General features: G+C 47.8%; 2 protein-coding genes and 1 long non-coding RNA gene across 9 annotated transcripts in view; 2 read left to right on the forward strand and 1 right to left on the reverse strand.

Moving 5' to 3' along the window:
- Positions 1-959: 959 nt before the first annotated feature.
- On the forward strand, positions 960-3583 carry LOC119712372 (butyrophilin subfamily 1 member A1-like). The gene is made up of 2 exons (XM_038163475.1): positions 960-2517; positions 3251-3583. Exons 1-2 carry the CDS (start codon positions 2134-2136, stop codon positions 3581-3583), a joined length of 717 nt encoding a protein of 238 aa, XP_038019403.1. The 5' UTR covers positions 960-2133.
- A 151-nt stretch (positions 3584-3734) lies between these two features.
- LOC119712378 lies at positions 3735-22014 on the reverse strand. Of its 3 annotated transcripts, XR_005259815.1 has the most exons (5): positions 21309-22014; positions 20867-21120; positions 13512-13601; positions 7529-7643; positions 3735-5216 (listed from the first exon to the last, which is right to left on the reverse strand). It is a non-coding gene; the product is annotated as an uncharacterized LOC119712378 (long non-coding RNA). The 3 variants fall into 3 exon arrangements; XR_005259814.1 differs by lacking the exon at positions 3735-5216 and having other exon boundaries at positions 7145-7643; XR_005259816.1 differs by lacking the exon at positions 3735-5216 and having other exon boundaries at positions 7145-7643; positions 20867-21123.
- Positions 18688-25738, forward strand: part of LOC119712375 (ceramide synthase 4-like) — a 44481-nt gene continuing 37430 nt past the window's right edge. Inside the window, exons 1-3 of one of the 5 annotated variants that reach the window (XM_038163480.1) lie at positions 18688-18828; positions 18975-19120; positions 22022-22128. In XM_038163480.1, the coding sequence (XP_038019408.1) occupies positions 22106-22128 (23 nt within the window). In that variant the 5' untranslated portion in view covers positions 18688-18828; positions 18975-19120; positions 22022-22105. Of the gene's footprint in view, positions 18829-18871; positions 19121-22021; positions 22129-23029; positions 23121-25738 lie in introns of those variants that run through there. The other 4 variants (XM_038163481.1, XM_038163482.1, XM_038163484.1 and 1 more) reach the window with 4 other exon arrangements.

Genomic DNA, 25738 nt, shown 5'->3' on the forward strand with positions numbered 1-25738 from the left:
CTGGCAAAGGATGCAGCAGAGCACTTAAATCAAAAGTGATCTTGTCAAAAACGTTTATTTGCTTTGGTTTCACTTCAACCAAAACCACTTCCTCAGTGAGTTGAATGGCCAGTTTATTAAAGCCTTTTTTTTTTTTTTAATTTTCAGAGATGCCAAGAGTACCTGAGACATTTCTAATTTTTTAATAGATGGTTGTAAAGGATGAGAAGAGATAAGGATATTTGAATTTTATTTGTAGCCAAGTTGTCACTTGCTCCAGCCAACCTCCCAGAATCCTTCCAGCCACTTCCATCATTCCTTGTCCTGCTTTCTGCCTGCCCTGAGCTGCATGGTCACCACTTGTGCCCTTGAGAACCAGGGCTTTGAAGAACTCTCCTGACAGTGGACAGGGAAGCAGGAGTGGTGACCTGGCCCCAGCCAACTGCCCATGCTGCAGGGCAGGGTCCCTGTCTCAGTTTGGAAAGACAGGTGTCTGCTAAGGAAGGCAGGAGCCTCCCCTGAAATGGAAAAATGTAGACCTCTTCCTTCCGAGTTGCTATAAATTTGAAATTAAGGGCTTCTCAGGCAAAAATATGGGAGCAGGAATAACAGTTCTTTATTAGGGAAGAAAATAAAAATATAAAATAAACAATACAGTAATACAAAATAACAGTGACAGAGCCAGAATACAACCTGACACCCTGTTGGTCAGGGTGTTGGTAGCAGTCTAATTGGAATTGTGGCTGCAGCCCTCCTGGAGTGTCAGGTGTGGTTCTGTTGGAGCAGTGATCCTGTCGAAGGGTGTAGTCTTCTTCTGAGGATCCAGTGTTCCTCTGGGAAATCCCCTGGAGAAAGCTGCGCTGGTGTTCCAGAATCTCCAGATTATATCCGGGTAGGAATGCTTGGCTCCTCCCTCTGGGCAGAACATCTCACAATGGGATGCTCTAGTTCTTATCAGTCATGCAGTGACATTCATTATCAGCAGATGTATCCCTGGAGGGAGGATTGGTTGTGGAAGAGAACCTGCCCAATTAACAGAAGATAACTGCCACACCTCTAACAGATAGCAAATAGAATAGATCTTGCATTGCAGTCTGGGACAGCCCCTCTCCCAGCTCCCCTCAGTATCTCTTGTGCTTGGCATGGGGACACTGCCAGCACAATGACCTGGTATCTCAGTTTTGGAGACAAATTTCAGGAGGAAACACCCTGGAATGAGTGTTTCCTCTAAAGGGAAAGGGCTTCAATAGCTCCTTTTTTTTTCTGCCAATGAGAGAAATAGATATCAGGGGATGAAAATGAAAAAAAATGTAAAACTGTTTATTAACAAAGCAAGATACCCACAAAGCACAGGAAAAAAAAAATTGAGCCTTTCACCCCATCCCCACCTCGCTGAGAGGTAAGGATGGCGGCTGCCTTTATTTGTCTCTGGGAAGGGCAGAGAAAAGAGTTTGTGAAGCGGCCTGGGAACCTGTTGGATTTCTGATTTGGGTCTTCTCCTCACAGCAGGTGAAGTTGGGGGACTTTAATGTCCTTTCTTTTGCTGTTTTTTCTGGAGTTTGGACTGGCCAGGGCTGCCCCTGCAGGCTCCTCGGGCCAAAGAAAAAAATGAACCAAAACAGTTCAAGGAAAAAAAAAAAAAACCAAAACGAAAAGCCTCCAAAAGGATTTGCTGGTGAAAAGCCTCCAGGCCAGAGGAAGAAAAAACACAAAAATAAGCACAAACATAAACAAACAAAAAAACAACCCCCCCCCAAAAAAAATTCCACCCAGAAGCTTCTTGCCTAAATTGGCGAAAATGAATCCAGCAAAAGCAATGAAGTAACAGTCCCTGTAGCTGCCGACTATGCCAGAGAGAGACTGAACGGAGCCCATGCCTGTGGTTCCCAGGCTGGGGCCCTGCCCCCTGGTTCATGTTAAAGCTACCACAGACATTTCTGGGCATAAAGCAGATGATTAGGGAACAAAGTATCATCATAAACCACCACAACACCTGGACTGGCAGCACATGAACAGTGCCGAGCAGCACCTGCTGTGCCTGAGCTCAGGTGCCACAGCTCACGGCTCTCTCTTCTTCCTCCGGGTGTTTCTCCAAGCTCTGCTCAAGGTGAGAGGACAACCCAACCCCGTCACCTGGCCAAGGGCAGGAACGTAATGCTGCCCTGCAGCTTCTCCCCAGAACAGCATGCACAGGACACGGAGGTGACCTGGTTTTGGGAGCAGCTCTCACCCTTCGTGCATGGCTGCAAGGGGGGACAGGACCAGTATGGGGAGCAGATGCTTCAATACCGAGGCCACACTGAGCTGCTGAAGGACAGCCCTGCCCAGGGCAGCACACACTTGAAAATTTGCCATGTCCAACTCTCTGACAGACGGAATTACACCTGTTTTGTTCAACATGGCTTAGATTATATCGAGGCTGTGGTAGAGTCCAAGGTGACAGGTCTGTACTTTGTGTCCCTGGTACCTCTAATGTACTTGCTTGCAGCCAGTGCACTTTTTCCCTGTCCTCCTGCCAGAAGCAGTTTGAGGTGGCTGGTTTGGAAATAGGGTTTTCCAAAGTCACATGTTTGAAAATACCAAGGTTGTCTCAGAGAGGTAAAATTACCCACCAAGTGGCCATAAGGGGATATGCTTCCTCCTTCAGAAGTGTTCTTGCTATTTTTTCTTCATATAAGAAGGTATAAGAAAAAAGTAGGCATTAGGTAGTGTAGTTATGGTATTTTATGAAAATCCTTTTGTCAGGATTTTCTTCTGAGAAGCTGAGAGGGCCTCAGGAACAAATGTAAACAAATTACTGTCTGCTGCTGTAGAATGCAACAGGTGCTTCCTTCATTGGTCAATGTGAGGTGTTTCTACTTAGTGACCAATCAAGGGGGCAGCTGGGTGAGACTCTCTGGGAGTCACAAGCCTTTGTTATTCATTCCTTTCTATTCCTGTCTTGCTTTCTGATGCATCTTTCTCTCTGTTCTTTTACTATAGTTTTAGTGTGTTTTTTAAAATATATCATAATATAATAAATCAGCCTTCTGAAACATGGAGTCAAGATTTCCCATCTCTCACCCCTTGTCCTGGCTGCCCTGAAGACCACAAGGTAGTAAAGGAAGAATGTTGTAGTTTGTACATATATGTTTTAATATCCAGGCCTGTGGATTATTTTCCTGCAGAACTGGCCTCCAGAGCAGATCTCTGTGTTATGCAAATGAGATTGAAAGAAATGTCTTGACTCCAGGTGACACTTGTCTGAAAAAACTCTTTGATTTGCCTGTGTCAAAGTTTGTCATTGTCAGGAAGAGAAACAGCCAAACCACCACATCCCCCAGTATCCAGAACCCCACAGGCTCACCTGGGTCTCTCTGGTCCCGCAGCCAGTGGCTCTGCCCTGTACATCACACTGGAGCACTACGAGGCTGGGGGGATCTGGGTGTCCTGTAGCTCAGCCAGCTGGTACCCACAGCCTCTGGTGCTGTGGCAAGATTCCATGGGTGGCTGCTCCCATCCCACTGGGAAGACACTACCCTGGATGACAACGGGCTCTGCAGAGGAGAGCAGCATCATCCTGAGCAGAGGTGTGACCCAGCCCTTTAGTGTCAGTATCAGGTGAGCCAAGCCCAGGGCACGGCCCCACCAGTGCCCAGGGAGCTGCGCTCAGCAGAGGCCCCCGGGGCACCGGCCCAGCAGCATGCTCAGCACACGGCCATCTCCATTCCATTTCCATTTCCATGTGCAAACAGCTGTGATTTTGATAGGGTTTGTGCAGCTGTGCTCCTAAATCCATCACTTCCGTCATTGGGAAGTGCAGGTTAGGGGGGAAAAGGAACAGCCTTCAGTGTGGCAGAGTTTCTACAGACCCCTGGCTGAAATAAACACTGGAACTAAATGAAAAAGGGAAAACCAACCTATGCCCTTAGTCTCCCCCGCTGTGAAATCCTGTCCTACAGGTTTAGTATGAGAAAGAAATCCTTGTGTTTCAATTTAGCACCTAAAGATATTGAATGTCTTTTTTATTTTCCCTTGTGTCACAGGAAAGCTCCTTTTTCACTGGATGATTTGTCAGATTGAAAGCCTTGTGGGGGTCCACTTTGGCTAGCTCTGGACCCTGGCTTCACCAACAAGGACAAAAGCAGAAGACAAAGGATGCTCTTCTAGGGATGAATGTCCCACAACTTTATTGTGGAACACCTCTGGGGAAAGAGAGAGTCTGGGAGGGAGGTAATGGCATCCAGGAAAAGAAAGAGAGCCTGGGATGGAGCTGTCCAGGAGAAGAAAGAGAAAGAATGGCTCATGGTAGGAGATTTTAAACCCGAGGGAAGGGGGGCAGAGGAGAGGAGCCACAGCCAATGGGATACAAAAAATGGGAGGGGCGAGGGGAGGAAGCAACCTGGGCTAAGACCACCACCACAGGGCTTTGGAGGAGAGGGGAGAACAGAACAAACCATGTCATACAAACAAACCACTTAGTGCAATATAAAAACTACTCAGTGCAAAATTCCAATCACCCAGGGCAAAATAATAACTAAATAAACTACTTAGTGCAACACAACAATGATTGATTTGGGGATGGAAATATATCAGAGCAGAGATGCAATGGTGAACTGGACTAAGCATACACCAAAATGTGCTGCAGCAGCACATGCTTTGGGGCACATCCAGACCCTGCAGCCCTTCTGCCATGTGGGGGATTGTAACCTACTGGGGGTTAATCAGTGCTTGGTGGAGGGGATGATTTTTTTAAATTATATGCATTTCTTTCTTTTCCTCATGGGAAAGCATCAGAAAAAAATAGGTAAGTTTTACTTTCCATTTTCCAGAAATTGGAGAAATCTTCAAATGGAAGAATTCATGGGTTGCATTTCTGGAGAACATTTGGGATGGAAATGATTTGGATACATATAATGCAATTGATTTGAATGAATTGATTTTGTAGTTTTAAGGATAATCATTGCAGAACCATAGAAAGTGTGGTGGTTGCAGTCCTCCTGCAGTGACAGGTGTGGTTCTGTTGAAGCAGTGATCCTGTAGAAAGGTGTAGTTTTCCTCTGAAGATCCAGTGGTGGTGTAGATGGGCCTGGTCTTCCTCTGAAGATCCAGTGGGAAAAGGCTGACTATGGTCTTCCAAATCTCTGATTACATCCGGGTAGGAATGCTTGGCTGCTCCCTCTGGGCGGCACACCTCACAATGGGATGATGTAATTTTATCAGTGAGACTCACTGGCCCATTAACAGAAGACATCTCCCTGGAAGGAGGATTGGTTGTGGAAGAGGTAAAGAAAAACTGCCCAATTAACAGAAGATAACTGCCCCACTTCTAACAGATGGTAATAGAATACACACCTCCACCCACATCTTGCAACCCAGGACATGTACCTTCTCCTACCACAGTCTGCCAGCTCCCTCTCCCACCCTGCTTCTTCCTTAGGCAGCCCCAGCCAAGAGCTCCCCTGGGATGAGCTCTGCCCTGATGTGTTGGTTCCATCTCACCTGCAGTGAACATAATTCTGGATCCAGACACAGCCCACTGGGACCTTGTCTTGTCTGATGATGGCAAAAGTGTGAAATGAGGTGACACACAACAGGACATCCCTGAGAGATTTAACCCATCCTGCTGTGTGCTGAGCTGTGATGGCTTCACTTCAGGGAGACATTACTGGGACGTGAAGGTGATGGATGCAGGAGGATGATGGGCCACGGGAGGGGGTCTCTACAGAAGATGTGAAAAAGAAAAAATTATATTCTCTGGCTTGAATTTAAGCCAGAGAAAGGCAGCTGGGCAGTGGGGCTGTTGGCAGGGTACTTCCTAGCTCTCACCTCTCCTGATTGCACTCTCCTTCCTGAAATCAGTGCCCCCAAATGGATCTGGATATGTCTGGATTATAAAGAGGGATGGGTGGCACTTTTCAGTGTTGGTAAGGATATTTCCATCTTTGCATTTCCACTGGTATTGTCTGAGAGACAGAAATCCACTTTTGGTTCTGTCTGGGTCCTGGAACCTCTCAAAATATGACTGTGATGAATGCAAGGGAATGACATAAGGCTTTTCTAGGAGAACTTGGTAGTTCATACTAACAGAACAGTTGAAGTTAGAAGGAATCTGTGGAGGTTTCTGTGGCAACCAGCTGCTCAGAGCTGGGCTAACCTGAGCACTGCCTTTGATGTCTTTGGACCTTGTTTGGCTGAGTTGTGTAGGGTTTCCTAGGGCAGAGATCTTGTTGTATTTCTGGACCTCTGTCCAATGCTGCATCTCTCTCAAGGGTCTGAACCAACCCTTTCTCTTTGGTCAGAATTTCTCCAGTTGCAACTCATGTTGTCAACTCTCCTTATTCTGTTGAACACAACTTCCCCTGAAAAGATGTTCCAGGAACAAGGATTTTTTTGAAATGTACACAATGAAATTGCTTTGGTGTCATTTGTCTGTATGTGTGTCAGCATAATTGTCTCTGATCAACGTCTCCTGCTCCTTTCAGCCTGTGGGATTTGCAGGCACTTTGGAGAAAATGGCTCACTGCATCCTGCTGGAGCCAATCAAGTCATGTCAGTGGGGCAGGTCCGTTGGGGTAAGGAAAGGGTTACAGAAAGAACAGTGGCAGCAACATCATGTGTTTGAACAAACTACGACAGCTGAACAAGAAACCACTTTGACCAGAACAAGAAGAAATCTGAAACAGTCTTTCTGCTCTACTGATTTGTGACTCTGGAAAGAATAATAGAAGATGTCAAGAGGACAGATTTATTGTAGAACTGTGATTAGTTTTAAGCTTGCAGTTAAAAATAGCTTTTGGGCTAAGGATATAAATTTGGTGAGCTTCGCAAATGAAGTGAATTCACTTGCACCTAGCTTGTGTCTCTTGCCTTCATACGTCACACAGGTCCATGGCTGTGCTTGTCCCCACACCTGCTAGCAGCACAAACCCTGGGTATGAGTTCACCTGTGGCCTGGCAATATCCCACACTGTGAGATGGGTAACTCCAGATTATTTTGCTGTAGGGGAAGCTCTCCCTGCAAAGGGAGGAATCAGTGTGTTCTTTGTCAGACATGATTTCTTTCACACCAGATACTCCAGTCAACTGGTGTCCAGCAGGCATGGACCTTCCCAAGGGAAGGCTTCACACAGATATAACTGTAAGGAAGGAGACTTCAGTACAGGTCACCACCAAAGGTAAATACCTTCATAAGGTGTGCACAGTTTTGATGATCTGGTATGTCACAAACAGGAAACAGTTAAAAGGCTGTGCAGTATTAGAGGATCTGAGATGGATGTGGATAGGTGGTTTCAGAACCATGTTCCTCTGGCAGGCACTGAGAATGAGGCACCTCAGAGCTGGCGACACAGAGAAGCAGGGCTGTGCTTCAGTCTCTGCCCTCCATCACCACACCAGACCCAGAAGTAGCACTTTAGCAGCTCTAGACACCCACGAGCAAGGTCTGCAAGGAGAAACTGTACCAGAATCACAAAGGGGACACTGTAAAAGAAATTATGAGTGCTCACAGAGGGTGACTCTGTTAAGGGACCGTGAGGCCTTCAGCAGACAGCCATGTGAGGTAACCTACCTTCTGGCAGCTGAGGTCTGAGATATTGTTGAGAGGATGCCACAACCTCTCAAGAGCACAGACTGCTCTCCACTGCTGCTCTTCCATGTGGTACAAATGACACACAAGCCAGAACCTAGGCAAAATCAAGAAAGATTACAAAGCCCTGGGGGTCCAATTGAAAAATATTGGTGCCCAAGTAATCTCTTCCTTCATTTCACCCATAAGAGGAAAGGGGATAGCCAGGAATAGATGTGTAATGCAAATCAATTTCTGGCTTTGTGGCTGGTGCCATCATGGGGGTTTGACTTTTATGATAACAGGACGTTCTTCGATGACTACAACCTGTTAGGGAGGGATGGGATCCTCATGTCTAGAAGAGGTCACGGAACCGGACAGGAGGCCGGACACCTTGGACAGCTGGGCTTTAAACTGAAGGACTTGGGAGCACTTCCACCATCACATCAAGGAATAAGCCAGGACCCCCAGAGCAGTGGCAAATGTTCCTTTGTGGCCTCCCAGGATGAGAACAGAAGACCAACCACTTCAGGGGTATGTATGGCTGTTGTGTATCCTCTTGGACCCCTCCTGGGAAGGTTGCCTGCTCCATTACCCCTGAACTGCCTGCAGACCAAGCACACAGCATGGGGAACAAATGGGAAGGATTAGGGAGCCGTGTGTGGTCACAGGGCCATGGTCCCATTGCAATTAGAGAGATGTGGTGGAATACTTGGCATGACTGGAATGCTGGTGTGGATGGCTACACACTAAGAAAGATGGGTCAGCAAGGCAAGGGACTGGAGCTGCTCTTTACATGAGAGAGGAACTAGAATGGATCAAGCTGTGCCCAGGGATGGATGAAGACCAAGGTAAGAGTTTGTGGGTAAGCATTTAGGGACTGGCTATCATGGCCAACAGGACTAAGACAGTGACTGTCTCCCTGTGCTGGGCACTGCTGAGGCCTCACCTCAAATCCTGGAGTCAGTTTTGGGCCTCTCATGCAAGAATGACATTGAGGGGCTGAGACATTCCAGAGCTGGGGAAGGGTCTGGAGCACAAGTCTGATGAGAAGCGGCTGAGGAATCTTGAGGGGCTCAGCCTGGAGAAAGAAATCTTACAAAGGACCTTCTGGGTTCCATGAAGGGTGGTTCACCTCATTGCAGCCTCACTTCTTGCAGCACCAGGAGACCCCAGATGACATGGTAACAAAGAAGGTAAACATAGAGAAATACCCCAATGCTCCTGCCAGTGGAGGCAGGTAAGGGAAGATATATGGGCACAAGGGAGTATCTCATCAGAGGTTGGGCTGCTGAGGAGGCACCTCATCCTTGTGCCAATGGCCTTAACAGCAGCAACTTTGGTGGGTGGGAGAAGACACCAGGGCCTTAGAAGCAAAGAATGGTTTAAATTAGGAAGTACCTTTAAGATCACCACCGCCACAAGTCCAAATGTTAACCCAGCACTGTCCAGACCACCACTAAACCACATCCCCAAGTGGCATTTCTACATGTCTTTTAAATCCCTCCAGGGATGGTGACTTCATCATTGCCCTGGGCAACCTGTGCTCTCTGAATCTTTCCCCCTCAGGGAAATCCCTGTGCATTGCCTTGGAGAGACACCCTATAGAGTTTACCCCACCTGGGCGGATGGAAAGGACTTCCTCATGGACTTTTGCTTAACACTGATCCATCCCAGCTCCTTCCCCCATATGTCCCAACTTCCCCTGGTTTCTCCTTTCCCTGTTTCCTCATTGGTTGTGGTACCCCTGGTGGCTAGCCCCATCTTCCCTGAAAGCCAAAGCCCTTGGCCCTGCCCTTTGTACCGCTCCCGTACCCTCCCCTATCTAACCTTGTGCAGAGCACACAGTCCTGACTTTTGTCTCTGGTTTCCCTTCGGCATGTTGAAATAAACCTCGCTGGAACTGAGAGTACAAAAGGCCCTTCTGCCTCTCTTCACTGAGCTAGCTGTGTGAGTGTGGTGTGTGTGGACTTGACTGTTTTGCCTGAATGCTTACCCAAGTAGCTTTTCCACAGGAGATGCTTATTGGGAAATAAGTATAGGTAGCAGCAACCACCATCTAAACACCACACTGCTACACTGCGCCAGTGCTCAATGCCTTTCAATTTTTTAGGCAAAGAAAAATTAGTGTAGGAGGTGAGGCTTGCCCTGAGAACACCCCCTGCCTGATCACGGTGTCTCTCCTGTCAGGTAACCTTGCTCTGGCTAAGGCATCTGCACTGCAGGGGATGGCAGGGAGAAGCCTGAATCGCCTCTCCCAAGGCATTTCGGGTGGCACTTTCCTCTCCCTCCCTGCCTGGAGATGTCTCTGCCAGGAGCTGTTTTTTGGTTCCTACGACTCCTCCCTGTCAGTGTTCACAGACCCCTTCCCACCTGCTGAGTCCTCACCACTGCCCTGCAAAGACCTCCTGGCAGCAGCACATTGCCCAGGGACAGAGGTGTGTGCAGGGCCTAAGGAGCAGTGCAACCAAGTCCTAATGAGAGTTGAGGTCTCGTGCCTTTTCCAAAATGCAGTCTGCCAACTCAGGGAACCAAGAGGAGAAAACACAATGCACAGACTCCTTCCGTTTCATTCAACCCCTGCTTTGATATGCTTCTCAAAAACTGCCATCAGAAATATCCTGAGCATGATGTAGAGCTGTGAACAGCCCTGGCCTGTTCACAGCATCCTCTCAACTGAAACAGGACTCTGCCCTTCCCAGCGCAGTTCCTTCCACCCCCAGCTTCTCCCCAGAGCGCTCTGGGAAGCTCCCTGGGCTGGCTGAGCACTGACCCTGGCAGGCAGCTGAGTTCCTGCCCTGGCACACAGTCCCTGCTCAGAAGGACAGCCCTGGGTACCTCTGGGTACACACCTAGACTCACCCTGCCAGCCCAAGGTGGCACATTCTCTGCCCCTTTTGGTCTCCCTGGCAATGTCCCGGGGCTCCGGGTCTGACAGCTCCTAGTGAAGTGAAGACATGTGGAAAAAGGGCAGCAGAGTCACCCTCAATAAATCATCTTTTAGCTGACTGAAATAATCACCAATCATCTAAAGAGGGGAGAGAGACTGATTCTGAAAACAGGTTTGTCCTACCAGAGATGGATGTCTGCAAAAGGTGTAAATATTCCCCTCTGGTCTCTGGTACCCTTCACCCATAACAAAACAGGGACACACAGGCAGTGACAGGGAGGTATTGGTTGAATCCTGTGCAGGGCAGGGACTCAGCTGAAGCAGTGCAGGCATCTCATCCCCAGCTGGAAGCCCTGGGGATGAAGCAGGATTCAGTTTCCCCCATGAAACCCAGAGACCCAGAGTGTTGAGGGATGTCAAGACTAGCCACAACTTCCAGCTGCTCCAGCTCGGGACCTCTCCTGCTGTAGTTCAGTAGAGTACAGATGTGCCTAGCTGCTGGAAGCCAGCCTGGTGCCTTGTCCTGGGCTGGCAGAGAGAGGAGGTCACTAATGTAGGTACATAGGTGACACTCTACAGTCACAAGCACACACGTGTATGGATTCCCTGAATACTGCCACAATCTGCTCTCTGGTACCCCTGCCCAGAATGCATCTTGCCCTTTCCATTCACATCTACACAGGACAGGGAGATGACACTGATCATAAGGAAAACATTTAACAGGAAGGTATAAGAAGAGTGGACATCCTCCACATCCTCTAATCATTAGCCTCTGGAGAGACCATCTGTTGGTCTCCATCAGATGTGGTGCCATCAGGATGTCCATCACTCCAATTTCTTCAACAAGACTGGACAAGACAAATCCTCTTGTGCCATCATGCAGCTCTCCCACACACCAACCATCTTCATCCGTGTCTCCAAAGATGTAAACATATTGTCCAGAAATGAGAGGAAGCTCTAGTTCAGGCCACTCATTGGGACTATCAAGAAGATCACAGTTGCAAATGCTCGAAGCTCTGCCAGTTGCTTTCTCACAGCCTCCAGGAGGACAGATTCCTTGCCTGCTTCCAGGTTAGCCTGCTGCAGCCTGGAAATGAAAGACCTGGATCTTTCTCTTTCCAGCTGTTCCAATTCCTGAAACAGCTGCTGACTGCTTTAATTTAGCTTCTCATATGATCATTCAATTCAATCAGCCAGGCTTGAATCAGCTGCAGGGTTGCAGTGCAGTAGCAGTGCTGCTCTTGGGTCCAGGAGCACTCTTCCACCAACTCAACCTGTAGTGCTTCCAGCTCCCACCTCCTCACCTCCCTCTCCACAAGGCTGCCCAGGCCTTGCTCCAGACCCCAGCAGGACAAAGGATGACTGCATGCATGAGGCCCTCAGCCCCCAACACACCATGTCATGGTGTCAACCACCAAGCTGGTGCCAAGGCCACCAACGATTGTGTTCCCTGGTTCTGTGAGGGGTGCAGACCCCTGACCTGGCTGCAGCCACTGCCACCCTTCCCCAGTGTGAATTGTGGGCTTTGGTGGGAGAATGTGGCCTTCTAGGCATATTCTGGCCACAAGCTCTTAATGGATGGGTGAGGTAGTATGGCCTCAGATGGAATGTTCTGGCATTTAGCTCATAATGGAAGGATCTTAGATGGTTTGTTGTGGCCCCTCTGAACACCAAAGAGGGGTACAGCATTTGACACAAGACAGTGTCAAAGACAGATTGCTTCCAAGACATGCTCAGGACAACTCGACCAGCTGACCTCTTCTGTGCAAGTGAGTTTGCTGCTGGAAGAAACCAGACCTAAGTGCATGAAAGTATCAAATTTGCAAAAAAATTGTGTAAACTCAGCTCATAATTATACCATTAAAGGGGTAGCAAATAACTTCATCTGTGCTATCTTTGATACAGGCCAGGTACCATTGGCCTTCTTGGCCATCTAGGCACACACCAGTTGATGTTCAGTTGCTCTCGACCAGCATCCTCAAGTCCAGAGGAAGCATTAAGTACTTCAGCTTCTTCCTCATCCTTTGTGGCAATTTTTTCTCACCACATGAAGGGATGGAGGGTCTCCTTGGCCCTCCTGATGTATCTATAGAAACACAGAAAACTATCCATTTATCTCTTACAGCATGGGACAGATTAATTTCTAGCTGGGCTTTGGCCCTTCTTTCTCCCTGCCTAACCTCCCAACATCCTTATAGTCCTCCTGAGTTCCCTGCCCCTTTTCCAGAGCTGATAAATGCTCTTTTCCTCCCTGACTTCCAGCCAAATTTCTCTGTTCAGCTAGACCAGTCTCTTCCTCACCAGCTTGTCTTCCAGCACATGAGACAGCCTGTTCTTGTGCCTTGAAGATTTCCTTCTTGAAGAATGTTCAGCCTTCCTGGACCCCTTCGCCTCTCAGGGCTGCTTCCCAAGGAGCTCTCAATCAGTGTCCTAAACAGACCCAAGTCTGCTCTCCAGAAGTCCAGGGTGGCAGTTCTGCTGTCATCCTTCCTTATTTCTCCAGTATCAAAAACTCTGTTGCTTCATCATCGCTGTGTCCAGATGGCCTCAGCTGTCACGTCCCCCACCAGTCCTGCTCATAAACAGCAAGTCCAGCAGGGCAGCTTCCCTGGTTGTCTCACTTTCCAGCTGTGTCAGGCAGTTCTCTTCCATGCATTCCAGGAACCTCATAGACTCTTTTCTCTCCACTGTGTTGTATTTCCAGCAGACATCTGGTAAGTTGAAGTCCCACACGAGAACAAGGACCAGTGATTGTGGGGATTTTTCCAGCTGCTTATAGAATGTTTTGTCTGCCTCTCCTTCCTGGTTGGTCAGTCTATGACGGCCAATGTTCCTCCCCCAATCCTTAACCATAAACCTACGCATTCAACCTTATCATTGGCATCATTAAGCTCACGGCAGCCAGAACACTCACTCACACATAGGGTTACCCCAACTTTGTTACTTCCTTGTCTGTCCCTTCGGAATCTGCAGACACTCATTGCAGCACTGCAGTCATGTGAGCTGTCCCACTGTGTCTCTGTGATGGCAATGATGTCATAGTTTTCTGTAGGATATGGGGTAATAATTATCAGAGTGGTTCAGGCTTACACTCACCAGAAGGCCCCGTGGAAAGGCACAGCCACAGGCGGGACGGGTGGGAGTCCATTACAGGTGAGAGACAGCTGGGAGTGAGGAGTCAGTCAGCTGGAAGAGAGATTGTGATTGGCTGGAGGAACATGTGGACGGTGTATGAGCAGGAAGCTGATTGGATGAAGGAATATGTGGACAGTGCATGAGCAGGAAGCTGATTGGCTGAAGGAATATGTGGACAATGTATGAGCAGGAAGCTGATTGGCTGAAGGAGCGCATGGACAGTGCATGAGCAGGAAGCTGATTGGCTGAAGGAGCGCATGGACAGTGCATGAGCAGGAAGCTGATTGGCTGAAGGAATGCATGGACAGTGCATGAGCAGGAAGCTGATTGGCTGAAGGAACACGTGGACTGTGTATGAGTAGGAAACTGATTGGATGGTATGACGCATGGACAGCAGCATGGCAGCTGAGCCAGCCAATGGGTGCCTTATTTCTGTTAAGTTCTGTTAAGTCTCAGTTTGGTTTCAGTTCTATCAGGTTAAAATTAAAGGTATATGTGAAAAATACATGCTATATGATTGGCTTTTTGCAAATATTAAAATGAATATTATATGTGTTATGTTAGAAAGTTGTGCTGTATTAATCCTTTTAAGTAGTATGTTAAATATAGTTTAAGGCTATAACATAATATTAAAATAAAAACTATGTGATGTAAGATACTCTTCTAACTAGCTCAAGGAGTGGATAAGATAATCAAGAAATTCTTCACACGGAGATAACAGCAACAAGACACTAAAATCCCAAAGAGAAGAATTATTGCCTCCTTATCGGGAAGAACCAGGCTTGTTCTACCTCCTTTCAGACTCCATGGAGCCGAACCATGATTTACAAGAAGGGGGAAAAGTTAACAATAAACAGAAAAATCCCTAGTTTAAAAGGAATGTTTGCATCATGTATGAGATATATGAACATGCAACAGGCTATTGCTTTTAAGTGTTAATCCTTGTTAGCAGACATGCTTTTCTGAGGAAAGCATCTGAACATTCGTAATTCTTTGCTTTTTTTATTGTCCTTTATTGTCCCAACTCTGATTGTGCAAATTCTTATTGCTCTAATTTGTATTACTATTTTAATAACCATTTTATTACTATCAAACTTTTATAATTTTAAAACAAGTGCTTGGTGTTTTTCACAGTATAAAAAGGGGATGATTTCTACAATAAAGTGATCTCCTTTGGATGCATAAGGGGGTCTGTGGCGCTTTGTTCCCCACTGCTACAGTTTTCCATCTGCACAATGGCTCCCCGAGTTCATTTTATTCCCAGTGGCTGGTACATCGTTGTGGTTTTTTGATTCATGAAGAGAATAATGTGGATCACACTCATGCCATTGTTTCTCAGTTGTGCTCGCCCCAAGTCAAGGACTTTTCAGTCTCTCATGCTCTGCCAGTGAGGAGCTGCACAAGAAGCTGGGGGGACCGCAGCTGGGAAAGCTGACCCAAACTGGCCAGAGGGACATTCCACACAATAAAACATCCTGCCCAGTGTGTAAACAGGGGGGAACTGCCCAGGAGGGGCTGATTGCTGCTCAAGAATGGGCTGGGCATTGGCCAGTGGATGGTGAGCAACTGTATTGGGCTTCACTTCTTCCTCTTGCACTTCATCCATCTCCTTTTCACAACAATTATTAGTATTTGGTTTATTATTATTGGTGGGGTTCTATTGTGGCTTTTTTTTTAATTGTTAAACTGTTCTTCTCTCAGCCCATGAGCTTTAACTTTTCCTTCTGCTTCTTCCCACCAGCGGCAGGATGGAGGTGGGTGAGGAGCAGCTGTGGGGTATTTAGTTGCCAGCTGGGATTTAGCCATGACACACACTCAGTGTCACAATACAGATCCTTCCATATGTCCAAACAAGTGCCTGATAGATCAGCAGGCATCAACAGGCATGTGAGAATGAGGCTAGAAACTGTGCTGATTTGGCACAGCCTAATTTTTAGAATCGGAGAAGGGCCACAAAAGTAGCCTCTCTGAGAAGCTGTTAGAAGCTTCACCATGTCTGACAGAGCCAACCTCTGATGGCTCTGAAGATGGACATGCTGCTGGCCCAATTAGAGAGGTTGGTAACATTCTGTGGTGACATATTTTAGAAGGAAATTAAAATGGCGCGTGGGAAGTTTTTTCGAGGGGTGGCGAGGCGCTGCTGCCAGGTTCAATCCTGGTGCTGGGTGTGGCCATACAGCCGCCACAGCCACCACATTTTGGCACAGCCTGCAGCGAGCCTTGCCTGCCTGGCCACTCCTAGCCAGCTGTGCCATGGGCAGAAGGGCAGGGCTGGCGGCAGCTTCCCCTTCCCAGTGCCCTGCATGAGGAGAGGCATTGAACGGTGCCAGTGCCACGGCAGCCACCACTGCCTGTGCAATGGCGGCAGAGCCGCACGGCTGGCAGCAGAAGCATGACGAGCGATTCCCAACATGGAACCTAGATGAGATCAACTTGTCAGAGCTGCAGGATCCTGCAGGAATCTTTGAATTTGTGGGATTTGTTGGCAGCGGTACTTATGAGCAGCAGGGTTTTCCTCCTAGTCAGAGAAAAAGGAAGAAGTGAAGACATGTGGAAAAAGACAACATGGTGGCACCAAGCTCAATGGAAGGAAAGAAGGGGAGGAAGTGCTCCAAGTGTTGGAATCAAGATTTCTCTGCAAGCTGTAGTGAGGACTATGGTGAAACAAACTGTCCCCTTGTAATGCATGAAGTCCATGGGGGTGCTCACACTGGAGCTGGTGGATCCTAAAAAAGCTGTGGTCTAGTGGGAGACCTGAACAGAGAGGGTCCATGCTTCCAAACTAGAGCAGCCTAGCCTTAAAAGACTACATCCCATGGACTAGTGACCCATGACATGCAGTTTTGGGAAGACTCTTTTGCCTGTGGGAGGGACTCACATTACAGCAAGTTGGGCAGGACTGCTACTTGTGAAATTAGAACCATGCTGAACCACACTGAGAACTGTCTCCCAGGGGAAAGACCCCATGGCATAGCAGAAGAAAAAGACTTCTCTTCCTAAGCAAACTGTAGAAAGATCTCAAGTGACAAAATATAAAGCTTCTTTTACTCCTCATTATCCTCCTCTGACTCTGTTAATATTAAATTTACTTTATACCTTTAAGTTTGAGCCTGTTTTGCCCTTAGAGTGTTTTCTTCCAATCCTTATCTCAGCTCATGAGCCCTTCATTATGATTTTCATGGGTGCCTGGTGTCTTAACCAGTGTCAAACCACAACAGAGAGAATTTCCCTTTTCTTGAGTGCCCCAAATCTACAACAGCAAGGCTTGCAAATGACACAGGATTTATGAGCTGAAACCTATGCTTTGAATTACCTTTGAAAACAAGTTGGTAACTAGTACATTTTAAGACCATCCTCTCCCCTCTGCAAAGGGCTGCGCACGGCAAATGAATGTTGGCATAGCAAATCCTGAAACAATTTACTATAGCTGTAATAACTGCATTTCTGTTCTGTCCTCCCATAGAATGGGAGTGCAATCCCATAAATTGGGCCCCACGATTTAAAAAGGATTTGAAGGTCCTCAAATGAGTCCAGAGGAGGAGAACCAAGCTGGTTGAGCTGGATGGCATGCCCTTGAGGAGCAGTTGAGGGCTCTGGTCTTGTCTCCTTTGGGGGCAGAGGGATGACACTGTTGCTCTCTGCAGCTTCCTGAGGAGGGGAGATGGAGAGGGAAGTGCTCAGCTCTTCACCCTGGGATCCAGGGACAGCACTCCTGGAAACGGTTCAAAGCCATTCCAGGGAAGGTTCAGACTGGACATGAGGGAGCATTTCCTTATGAAGAGGGTGGTCAAACCCTGGAATGGCTTCCCTGAGAGGCAGTCAATGCCCCCGGCTTGTCAGTGTTGAAGAGGCATTGGGACAATGGCCCTAAGAACAAGCTTTAGCTTTTGGTCAACCCTGAAGGGCTCAGGCAGGTGGATGAGATGTTTGTTGTAGGTCTCCTCCTGTAGCAGGCACCTGCAGGGCCTGCAAGGCCTCTCTGGCAGTCAGCAGCCTAAGATAGGAAATGCCCAGTCATGACGACTGGACCTACAAAACCCCTCTTCCACCCTCAGACCCTTGTTATCTCTCTGTAAGATGATAGGTCATTTTCACCTCAACCCTTACTATTGGACTGTTTCCCAAGACTCCTATGCCCTGTGTAAACCCCTATTTCTGCCCAGTTCAGCAGAAGAGCTGTCACTGGCACCCTTCGCAGAAGATATCAATAAAGACACCTCTGTGGAACCTCATACAGTGCTTTTCCTCTCTCTCCCTGTGTCTGCTGCTGCAGCACTTAGCAAGCAAAGAGCTGAAATCACTAAAGAGCTGAAAATCACCAAAAAGTTGATCTCACTTAAGAGCTGAGCTGCTTGCTAAGATTGCCAGCAGCTTTGAGCCTGCCTGAGGGGCCCAGACAGGTTGTGCTTAACTGGACTTCGCTGTCTGGGACACCCACGGCAGTCGGGATCAGGGAGACCCCGAAAACCCCAGAGCTGCATTATATCCTCCAACTGAAATATTCTAGTCTGTTTAATTCCTAGGGCTGGCTGCAGGGTTACAGGGTCCCACCTGTGCCATTGCAAGGCTTGGTGAAGCCCTGGCACTCTCTGGAACAAGAGCCTTGGGGTGGATATGAAAGGTGTATGCAAAATGCAGCACATGGCCACCAACTCATGGACTGCTGAGGGACGTGATGAGGACTCAGCAGCCAGTGTTCTGTTCGTGGTGTTACCTCAAGTAACACCACTTGCACACATTCATCTCAGTACTTCTGTATGAGTGTCAGAGAACCTGTGAATGAAATTTAAAAGCAAATGAATGGAAATGAAGTCAGTTTTGTTTTTAATAAAATCAGCTATTCAGTATATCATACTGAGTTTTGCTGCACTGGCTGTGCAAGGGAAGGGAAGGATGTTCTGACACTTCAGCAGGCTTGCCTGAGATATTTCACCCTCTTCAACAAAAATATCAGCAAGGATCCCTTAAGTGTCCAGTGACGTGAGTCCTGAGGTCTTGACATTCACCCTGAAAATGGTGCTACAGGATGAAATCACAGCAGGTATGGGCAGAGCCAAGCACTACAGAAAGGGCACTGGATTGTTTGCTGAACTTGCAGTGTCTAATATTAGCCACAGGTCGGATACTTTAGGAAGCCTTTCAAGAAGGACAGAGATTGTGGGACAGCTTTCCTGCCTGTAATCCCCTGGAGCCGCACACTCAATAGCAAGTCTTTGAGGCTTGTAACCCAAATCCTGCCAGGCTGCACAGAGAGTACAAATGGCTCTTGCATACTTAGGTCTGTACCTAAAATAGGAACAAAGCTGCTCCCATGTGCCTCCCCACAGAGCCGGGGGAGGGGCTCACATGATATCTGAGAGTGTCCATGGTGTCTGCATCTCTCCTCTTTCTACTTCACTTACAAAGTTGTACCTTTCTCTCAAGATACTGAACTTTGACACCAGGCAACAAGGCACCTTCTCTGCACATCCAAGGTTGTGAGGATATCCAAGGACAACCAATTCAGGCTGATACATGGCAGGAAAAATGTGGAAGTAAGACGGCGCAGCAGCCGCCAACAGCAGGAGTGGGTAAGTGAACTGCCATAAGCAGCGACGGGTGTGGGGTGTGGGATGTGGGGTGTGGGGTGTGGGATGTGGGATGTGCTGTCTCTGCACAGAGAATCTGAGGTCCCTCTGTGACCCTAAACATTAGGGTTCAGAAATGAAATGACCCAGTAAGAGCAGACACCAGTGTCAGAATATTGGGGTGGGAGTGCCAGCGGGAAAGAGAGTAAGTGGAGCTGTCTCAAAGGGCGTCATCTGTCACTGCAGGATTTAGGGCAGAGTTCAGGTAGCAAACAGCAGCTGAGAGACAGATAAGGGGGACCCAATTAAGCCCAAACAAAAAATTCTGCATCAGGCTTGAACAAATGAAGAAACTAAATGGCACAGAATTCAGGATTATCTAAGTGGGAAACAGGAAAGTACATACACCAAAATATCAATACAGTGGTGTTAACAAGAAGCTGCATGTTATCTTCCTAGGCAGTAGTATGATCAACAGTAAAGGAATGTCTTGAGATGGTGTTGACCCTCAAAGAGGAGCTGTTATTCCAGAAAATTTATAGAAGACATTGCTTTTACAGGAATAGCCATTGGTAAATGGAAAGAGACCTAGAAGATTTTCAAACTTTCCACATCAAGAATGTTCTTTAAATCCCACCAGCCACTCTGCATTTCAGGGTATATAACATAGCAGGGACCTGTTCAAAGCACTCTGAGCATACTGTCTAGGAGAGTATGTAATTTATAAAGGTCCTGTGAGTAAAACTAAGCTCTTGCTGCTGTAGTGTGCAGGCTTCAATGGCATTCACAGATCCAGGCTCTACACCACTGGCTCATACATTCCATTCCATTACTGCTGTACAGTTTTTTTAATTGCTAGACTCTTTCTACTTAAGTCATGTAAAACCCAATACCCCATTGGCCTAACCCTAACCCTAACCCACGAACTACCTGTGCAGTTCCAGTTAGACACTGTCTTACAGCATCCTCTCTCAAGACCTGAGGAATCGCAGTATCTCCTGAAGACAAGCCTTGCCCTTTCTTCATAAACAGGATCTATTTCAAGAGTAGATGAACTAATTCCATGAAAATGCTGTGTCCTGGTCTTGAGTTATAATGGCTTTGGGATCCTCATTAGGATGAAGAGGTGCATGAATAAGACAGTAGGATGAAGTGTTATGAGAGTCACAACTCAAGAGCGACTTAAATGCAAGAATCCACACAAGGTGAGATTTGTTGATGGGCAGATGGACCAGTAAGGCTGCAATGGCTAGCAGCTCTGCTCAGATCATGTGCCCCAGCAGGCACAAGCATTCACTCACTGTTGCCATCCAGCTCTGGGGCACATCCAGCTCTGGGGATACCAGTGCTCAATTGCATTTGGAGTTTCATAGAATTACAGAATGGCTTGGGTTGGAAAGGACCTTTAAGTCCATCTCATTCCCACCCCTGCCATAGGCAGGGACACCGTCCACTATCCCAGGTTGCTCCAAGTCCCATCCAGCCTGGCCTTGAACACTTCCAGGGATGGGACAGCCACAGCTTTCCCGGGCAAAGTGTGCCAGGCCTCGCCATCCTCACAGGGAAGAATTTTTTCCCAGTATCCCATCTAATCCTGCCCTCTGGAAGTGGGAAGCCATTCCCCCTTGTTCTGTCCCTCCAGGCCCTTGCCCAAAGTCCCTCCCAAGCTCCCTTTGAGCCCCTTAAGGGACTAAAAAGGGTTCTGAGGTCTCCCTAGAGCCTTCTCCAGCCGGAACCAATTTTGCTTACCTCAGGTCCTGCTGACTGGGAGGAACTTCATTTTCCCACTCGAGGGTGCTGCTCCCATTGGCAAAGGCCATCCTTCTGCTTTTCCAATGCCCAGCATCACATCCCAGAGCTCACAGACAAAATGGCCATCACGCTTGCTCAGAACTTCATTTGGACTCACTGAACAGGGTTTCAGAGAGTAACATTCTTGTGGACTCTAACTAGAGGACTTGTTTGACCTCTGAACACATTATCATCCTGTTCACAGTGGGCATCTGCTGGATAAATGATTACATTTTTATAAACCTGTGTATACTCATAAATATATTGTCATATAAATACTAACCCAGCAGAGGTTCAGCAGTCCATATTCTGAAATTATAAGTGATTTTTAAGTACCTCATATCCTAATTATTTCATGAAGTATTGAACAAACCTGATAGGTAAGAGACTGTGTGCCCACCTTTGTCCTTCAGACCCCTTTGGATGTCTCAATGTAGAGATCCCAAAAAAACTGGTATCTTTCATAGCTTGAAGGCAGCACTGCAGAGGGATTGAGTAGCAGTATTCAGCACTTGTAATTCTAGACTCACTATGATTTATGATTATGGACTACGGAGGCATGCAGAGTTAGCACTTCTGACCAAGGCTCTGCTCGGAGCTGCTTTGCTGTGTGGAGGTTTGTGCTGGGTTGTGCTGCTGTGGCTCTGTGTGCTGGGGACCCTCTGGTGAGGACACAGAGGGGTCCTCCTCATTGGGAGGATAACACCTCTGTTACTAAAAGAGTCAAAGTGAATGCAAGGGAAAGGAAAGGCAAACAACACCTGGACACCTTCCTTTGCTCCAGGAGTCTTAGATGGTTTTGTTCCACCTTTTGCACACACTGAAACAAGCAGACCTTTGCTCATGGAAAGCCCAATTCCAATCCTTTGGAAGTCAGTGGGAGTTTTTGTCAGTGGGCTTCAGATCAGCCCCAGAAAAACTGGCTTTATAAATATAAGCATTGCAGATCAAGCACTGTTTTAAGTTGGTTTCAGTGATGCCAGACAAGGAGATACTGGACGACCACCTGCTTGTAGGTGCAGGTGTCCCCTGGGGCCCTGAGATGGCCAGAGTTTCCTGATAGGATTGTAACTCCAGGGTCCCAGTACTTTGTGCAGCTATGTTCTCTGATAGGCTGTGGCAACCTGGCTACTGTAACAGTGACTGTTTACAAGCCATCCCTTTGCCAGCAGCTGGGCTGTGCACTGCCTAGTGGGAATGGAGCAGGTGGACTCAAATGGGTAAGCAAGAAAACTATCAGCAAGTCACTGTGTTTGTTTTAAAATTGCTCACATTTCTGTCTGCAAAGGTATTTATAACCATGCTCATCATAACCATGCTGACTACAGCTTTAGAAAAGTCTGGCAAGAAAGAGATGATGGACAGCATTTCAGTGAGACAAGGGAACAGCCTTAAGTGCTCCAAGAATGCATTATAGCACTGGAACAGCAAACAGGATCTGTGCTCCCAAAGCTTGAGAGCAAGAATGACGGAGTGGAATTTTTTTTGGCCTGCGTAACACAGGACAGAATAGATCATCTCAAGGGTGGTTTTTTCCACCCTTAAAATCTACACAGCTGTACTGCACTGATTCCAAAGCCGTGGTCCACAGAAGGAGCACTTTCTCCCTGTTTCGACTGAAATACTATGTAATACTTTAGTCACTGTTTTCCGTGGAAAGAGCAGCTGCAATTTCGCTGAAGGAGCCCCGGCTCCCCCGCGCCGAGATCTCCCCGCCCTGAGCCGGGGCCCGGGCGGGCAGCGCAGGGAGCGGGGTAGGGCGGGCAGCGCCGGGAGCGGAGCGGGGCGGAGCGGGGCAGTGCCGGGAGCGGAGCGGGGCAGTGCCGGGAGCGGGGCAGGGCTGGGCAGCGCCGGGAGCGGAGCGGGGCAGTGCCGGGAGCGGGGCAGGGCGGGGCAGCGCCGGGAGCGGAGCGGAGCGGGGCGGAGCGGGGTGGAGTGGAGTGGAGCGGGGTGGGGCGGGGCAGCGCAGCGCCGGGAGCGGGGCGGGGTGGAGTGGAGTGGAGCGGGGCGGAGCGGAGCGGGGTGGGGCGGGGCGGGGTGGGGCAGTGCCGGGAGCGGAGCGGAGCGGGGCGGGGTGGAGCGGAGCGGAGCGGGGCGGGGTGGGGTGGGGCAGTGCCGGGCCCGCCGCCGGCTGCTCCGCCCGGGCGCGCAGGGGCCGCTCGCGGGGCTCGGCGGAGCCCGGGCCGGCGCCGCCCGGCGCGGGAGGCCGGAGGTGAGCGGGCGGCGGGCGAGGGCCGGGGGAGCCGCGGGGCCGGGCCGGGGGAGCCGCGGGTTCCGCTCAGCCCGCGGCGAGCGCGGGAGTGCCGCTTTTACCCCGTGGCATGAAAAACGATGGAATTGAGGGAAGATTTTCTTGCCAGCAATGAAAGCCGTTCCCAGAGAAAAGGACGGCAAAGCTGGGCAGGAGGCTGAGATATTTCGTTTGTGATTTGAATTGTTTTTGAAAGATTTGTGTAATGATCAAAATTCAAGTAGGATAACGACAAAAAACCAACCAAGCAAACCAACCAACCCTAATTTTAGACTGGAGTTGCCAAAAACCTCAAATCAGATACTTGACGGCAAATTCCGCTTCTGGAATCGTTTAAAGCTAGACCAGCTGGTAGGTTTTAGGAGGTAATGGCAATGGGGTAGGAGTAAAGTCAGGTGTCAGGGCATTAGGTGAGTGTTTCTGGAGCAGACCGGTGTTAATCTGCTGTGTGACAGCTGAATTTTATCTCACCAGGTTGGAAAATGCATCTTTATCTATATCAGTTTATCATCATTTAAAGGTAATTCCTTCTTTTGAAAGTGTAATATGGAGTTTGGTGAGATAAGTTTTGTCAAAGTCAGATGGAGGGTGTGTGTGAGAAGATGCACGTGGTGAAGTTTGTCCTCAGAAGGAACCTACCTCCAGCTAACAGTAAGAAGTGGGGTGAGGTGTGAGACTCAGCTGGTGATTGATGAACTACAAGCTCAGGTTTATCAAGATAGCCATGAGGCTTGAAAATGCAGAGGAATTTTTTCTGTATTTCTGTTTTAAAAAAAAAGTACAAAGCTTTTTTTTACCTGGGGGTTGTACACTGAAAGATAAGACTTTGTGAGATGCTTGTGTTCAGAGCAGCAAAGAAGCTGCCAAAATGGAAAAGTGCAGCCAAAAGAGCTTTTTACTGAGAATCAAAGCTGCTGAGGCTTATTAGCTGTTAAAATCTGTTGAAATTTTCATATAATATTAATTCTCTTCATCTAATTCCCATTTAATGTCAGAGTTGTGTTAAGGAGAGAAAGCAGACTAGAGACTTCACAGCTTGACAACTGCTTCCAGACAGGAAGGAGAGTAAACACCTGCAATGAAAAATTATTATTGTCCTTTTATTATAATCTACCAAAATCCACAGAAATGGGTTTATTTTTGCTGTCACACCAGTAACTACAAGAGACTTGGCTCCTCTGTTCACATGTGGCAAAGATTAGATTCATGCTGCCAATCTTTCATGTTGGGCTGAAGGATTTCAGCTCTAACCAAAAAAAAACCCTCGTCTGAGTTGGTGTCCTTTTCCCTTGTTGTTGGACAGTGTCTGGGAAGCCCGTGCATTGCCAAGTGAGAGACAAGTGGTGCTTGAGGGTGTCTCAATCTGCTCTTGCTTCCCAAGTCCCAACCTGTCTGAACTCCCAAGGCCCAGGTTGTGTACTCGTGCAGGCATCCTCACAGGCTTCAAAGTTCAGTTTCCTGGTATATGCCTTTTTGTTGAAATAGAGTTAAAGAAGGCTTATTTTTAAAACTTCTCCTCATGATGGAGCTTTTTTTCCTTCACTTCCTGAGGTCGCCAGATTGATGGAGCACATTTCCATTGGGTTTTTTAACACCACTTACAGTTTCTGATGTCCTTTTGAATGCAGAACTTAAGTGATGTCTGATCTGAAGGAGAGCATGAGCTCTGGAAAGTCAATATCTTGACAACAGCCAATCTTTTATAAACCTAGCAGTGTCCAATAAATACAAAAATAACTAAATCAGGCATTCCTGCAATTCATATTTTTTCTGACAGGCAGCTAATGAGAATCCTTGATCACATTCATGAGCCGAAGAGGGCTCAAGTAGCAAAAAGGTGTCAGGAAAGTCCAATTGCTTTCTGTTCTTTGAGCCACATAACCAGAAAATTTATACTGTTTTTCTAAATTTTTATTTTCTATTTTAGCTCTAGCTTTTATAATAGCCTAGACTAGTCCCTGCAGAGCTCTTGGAGGGAAATTGCTTTCAAGCTCATAGAGTTATCCAAATTTTTCTTTTCTGACATGTTTACGGCAGAGAACAATACTTTACAGGGCAGGGAAGGAAGTGAAAGCCTTCGTAAATCACTTATTTTAGCATTATTCTAGGAAGTGGCTTATGTGGGCTCAATACACAAAAGTCAAATTGCAAAGCTGCTAATTCTGCTTGTGAAAAGTGATTGTGGTAAAGGAGTGTTTAGTCAATACAGCTGCTGGTGACAAGGCTCCAGCCATCTGGGTACATGCCTGAGCTTGGTCTCCTTTTCTTCCGAGGCAGTTCCAAGGAAGAAGTCCATGGGACTTCTCTTTTTGGAGAGCACTGTGCACAGAACTAGTACACAAGTTGGGTTTGTCACCAGTGCTTGCAGCACTGAACACTCACAGCTGAGCTGGAGCAGCTGGGTTGCCACCTGCCAAGGTCAAGATGATTTGTCCAGACTTTGGAAGCAGTTGTTGTAAATTAAAGATCCCTTGGGGAATCTTCAGATCCTAATTCAGAGCAATTTTATCTGCAAGAGGGTAAAATGCAGCTAAAATGTTATTGTACACTACTGTTTCAGGTCTAAGATGAGTAGAGGA

Source organism: Motacilla alba, chromosome 28, assembly GCF_015832195.1.
Source record: "Motacilla alba alba isolate MOTALB_02 chromosome 28, Motacilla_alba_V1.0_pri, whole genome shotgun sequence".
Classification (NCBI taxonomy): Eukaryota; Metazoa; Chordata; class Aves; order Passeriformes; family Motacillidae; genus Motacilla; species Motacilla alba.

Excerpts from the sequence above, each read along its gene's own strand:
- LOC119712372 (XM_038163475.1), top strand. The coding sequence starts at position 2,134 with ATGCTGCCCTGCAGCTTCTCCCCAGAACAGCATGCACAGGACACGGAG. Across the intron at positions 2,518-3,250 it reads GAAGCAGTTTGAGGTGGCTG|CAAAGTTTGTCATTGTCAGG; the intron begins GTTTGGAAATAG and ends ATTTGCCTGTGT.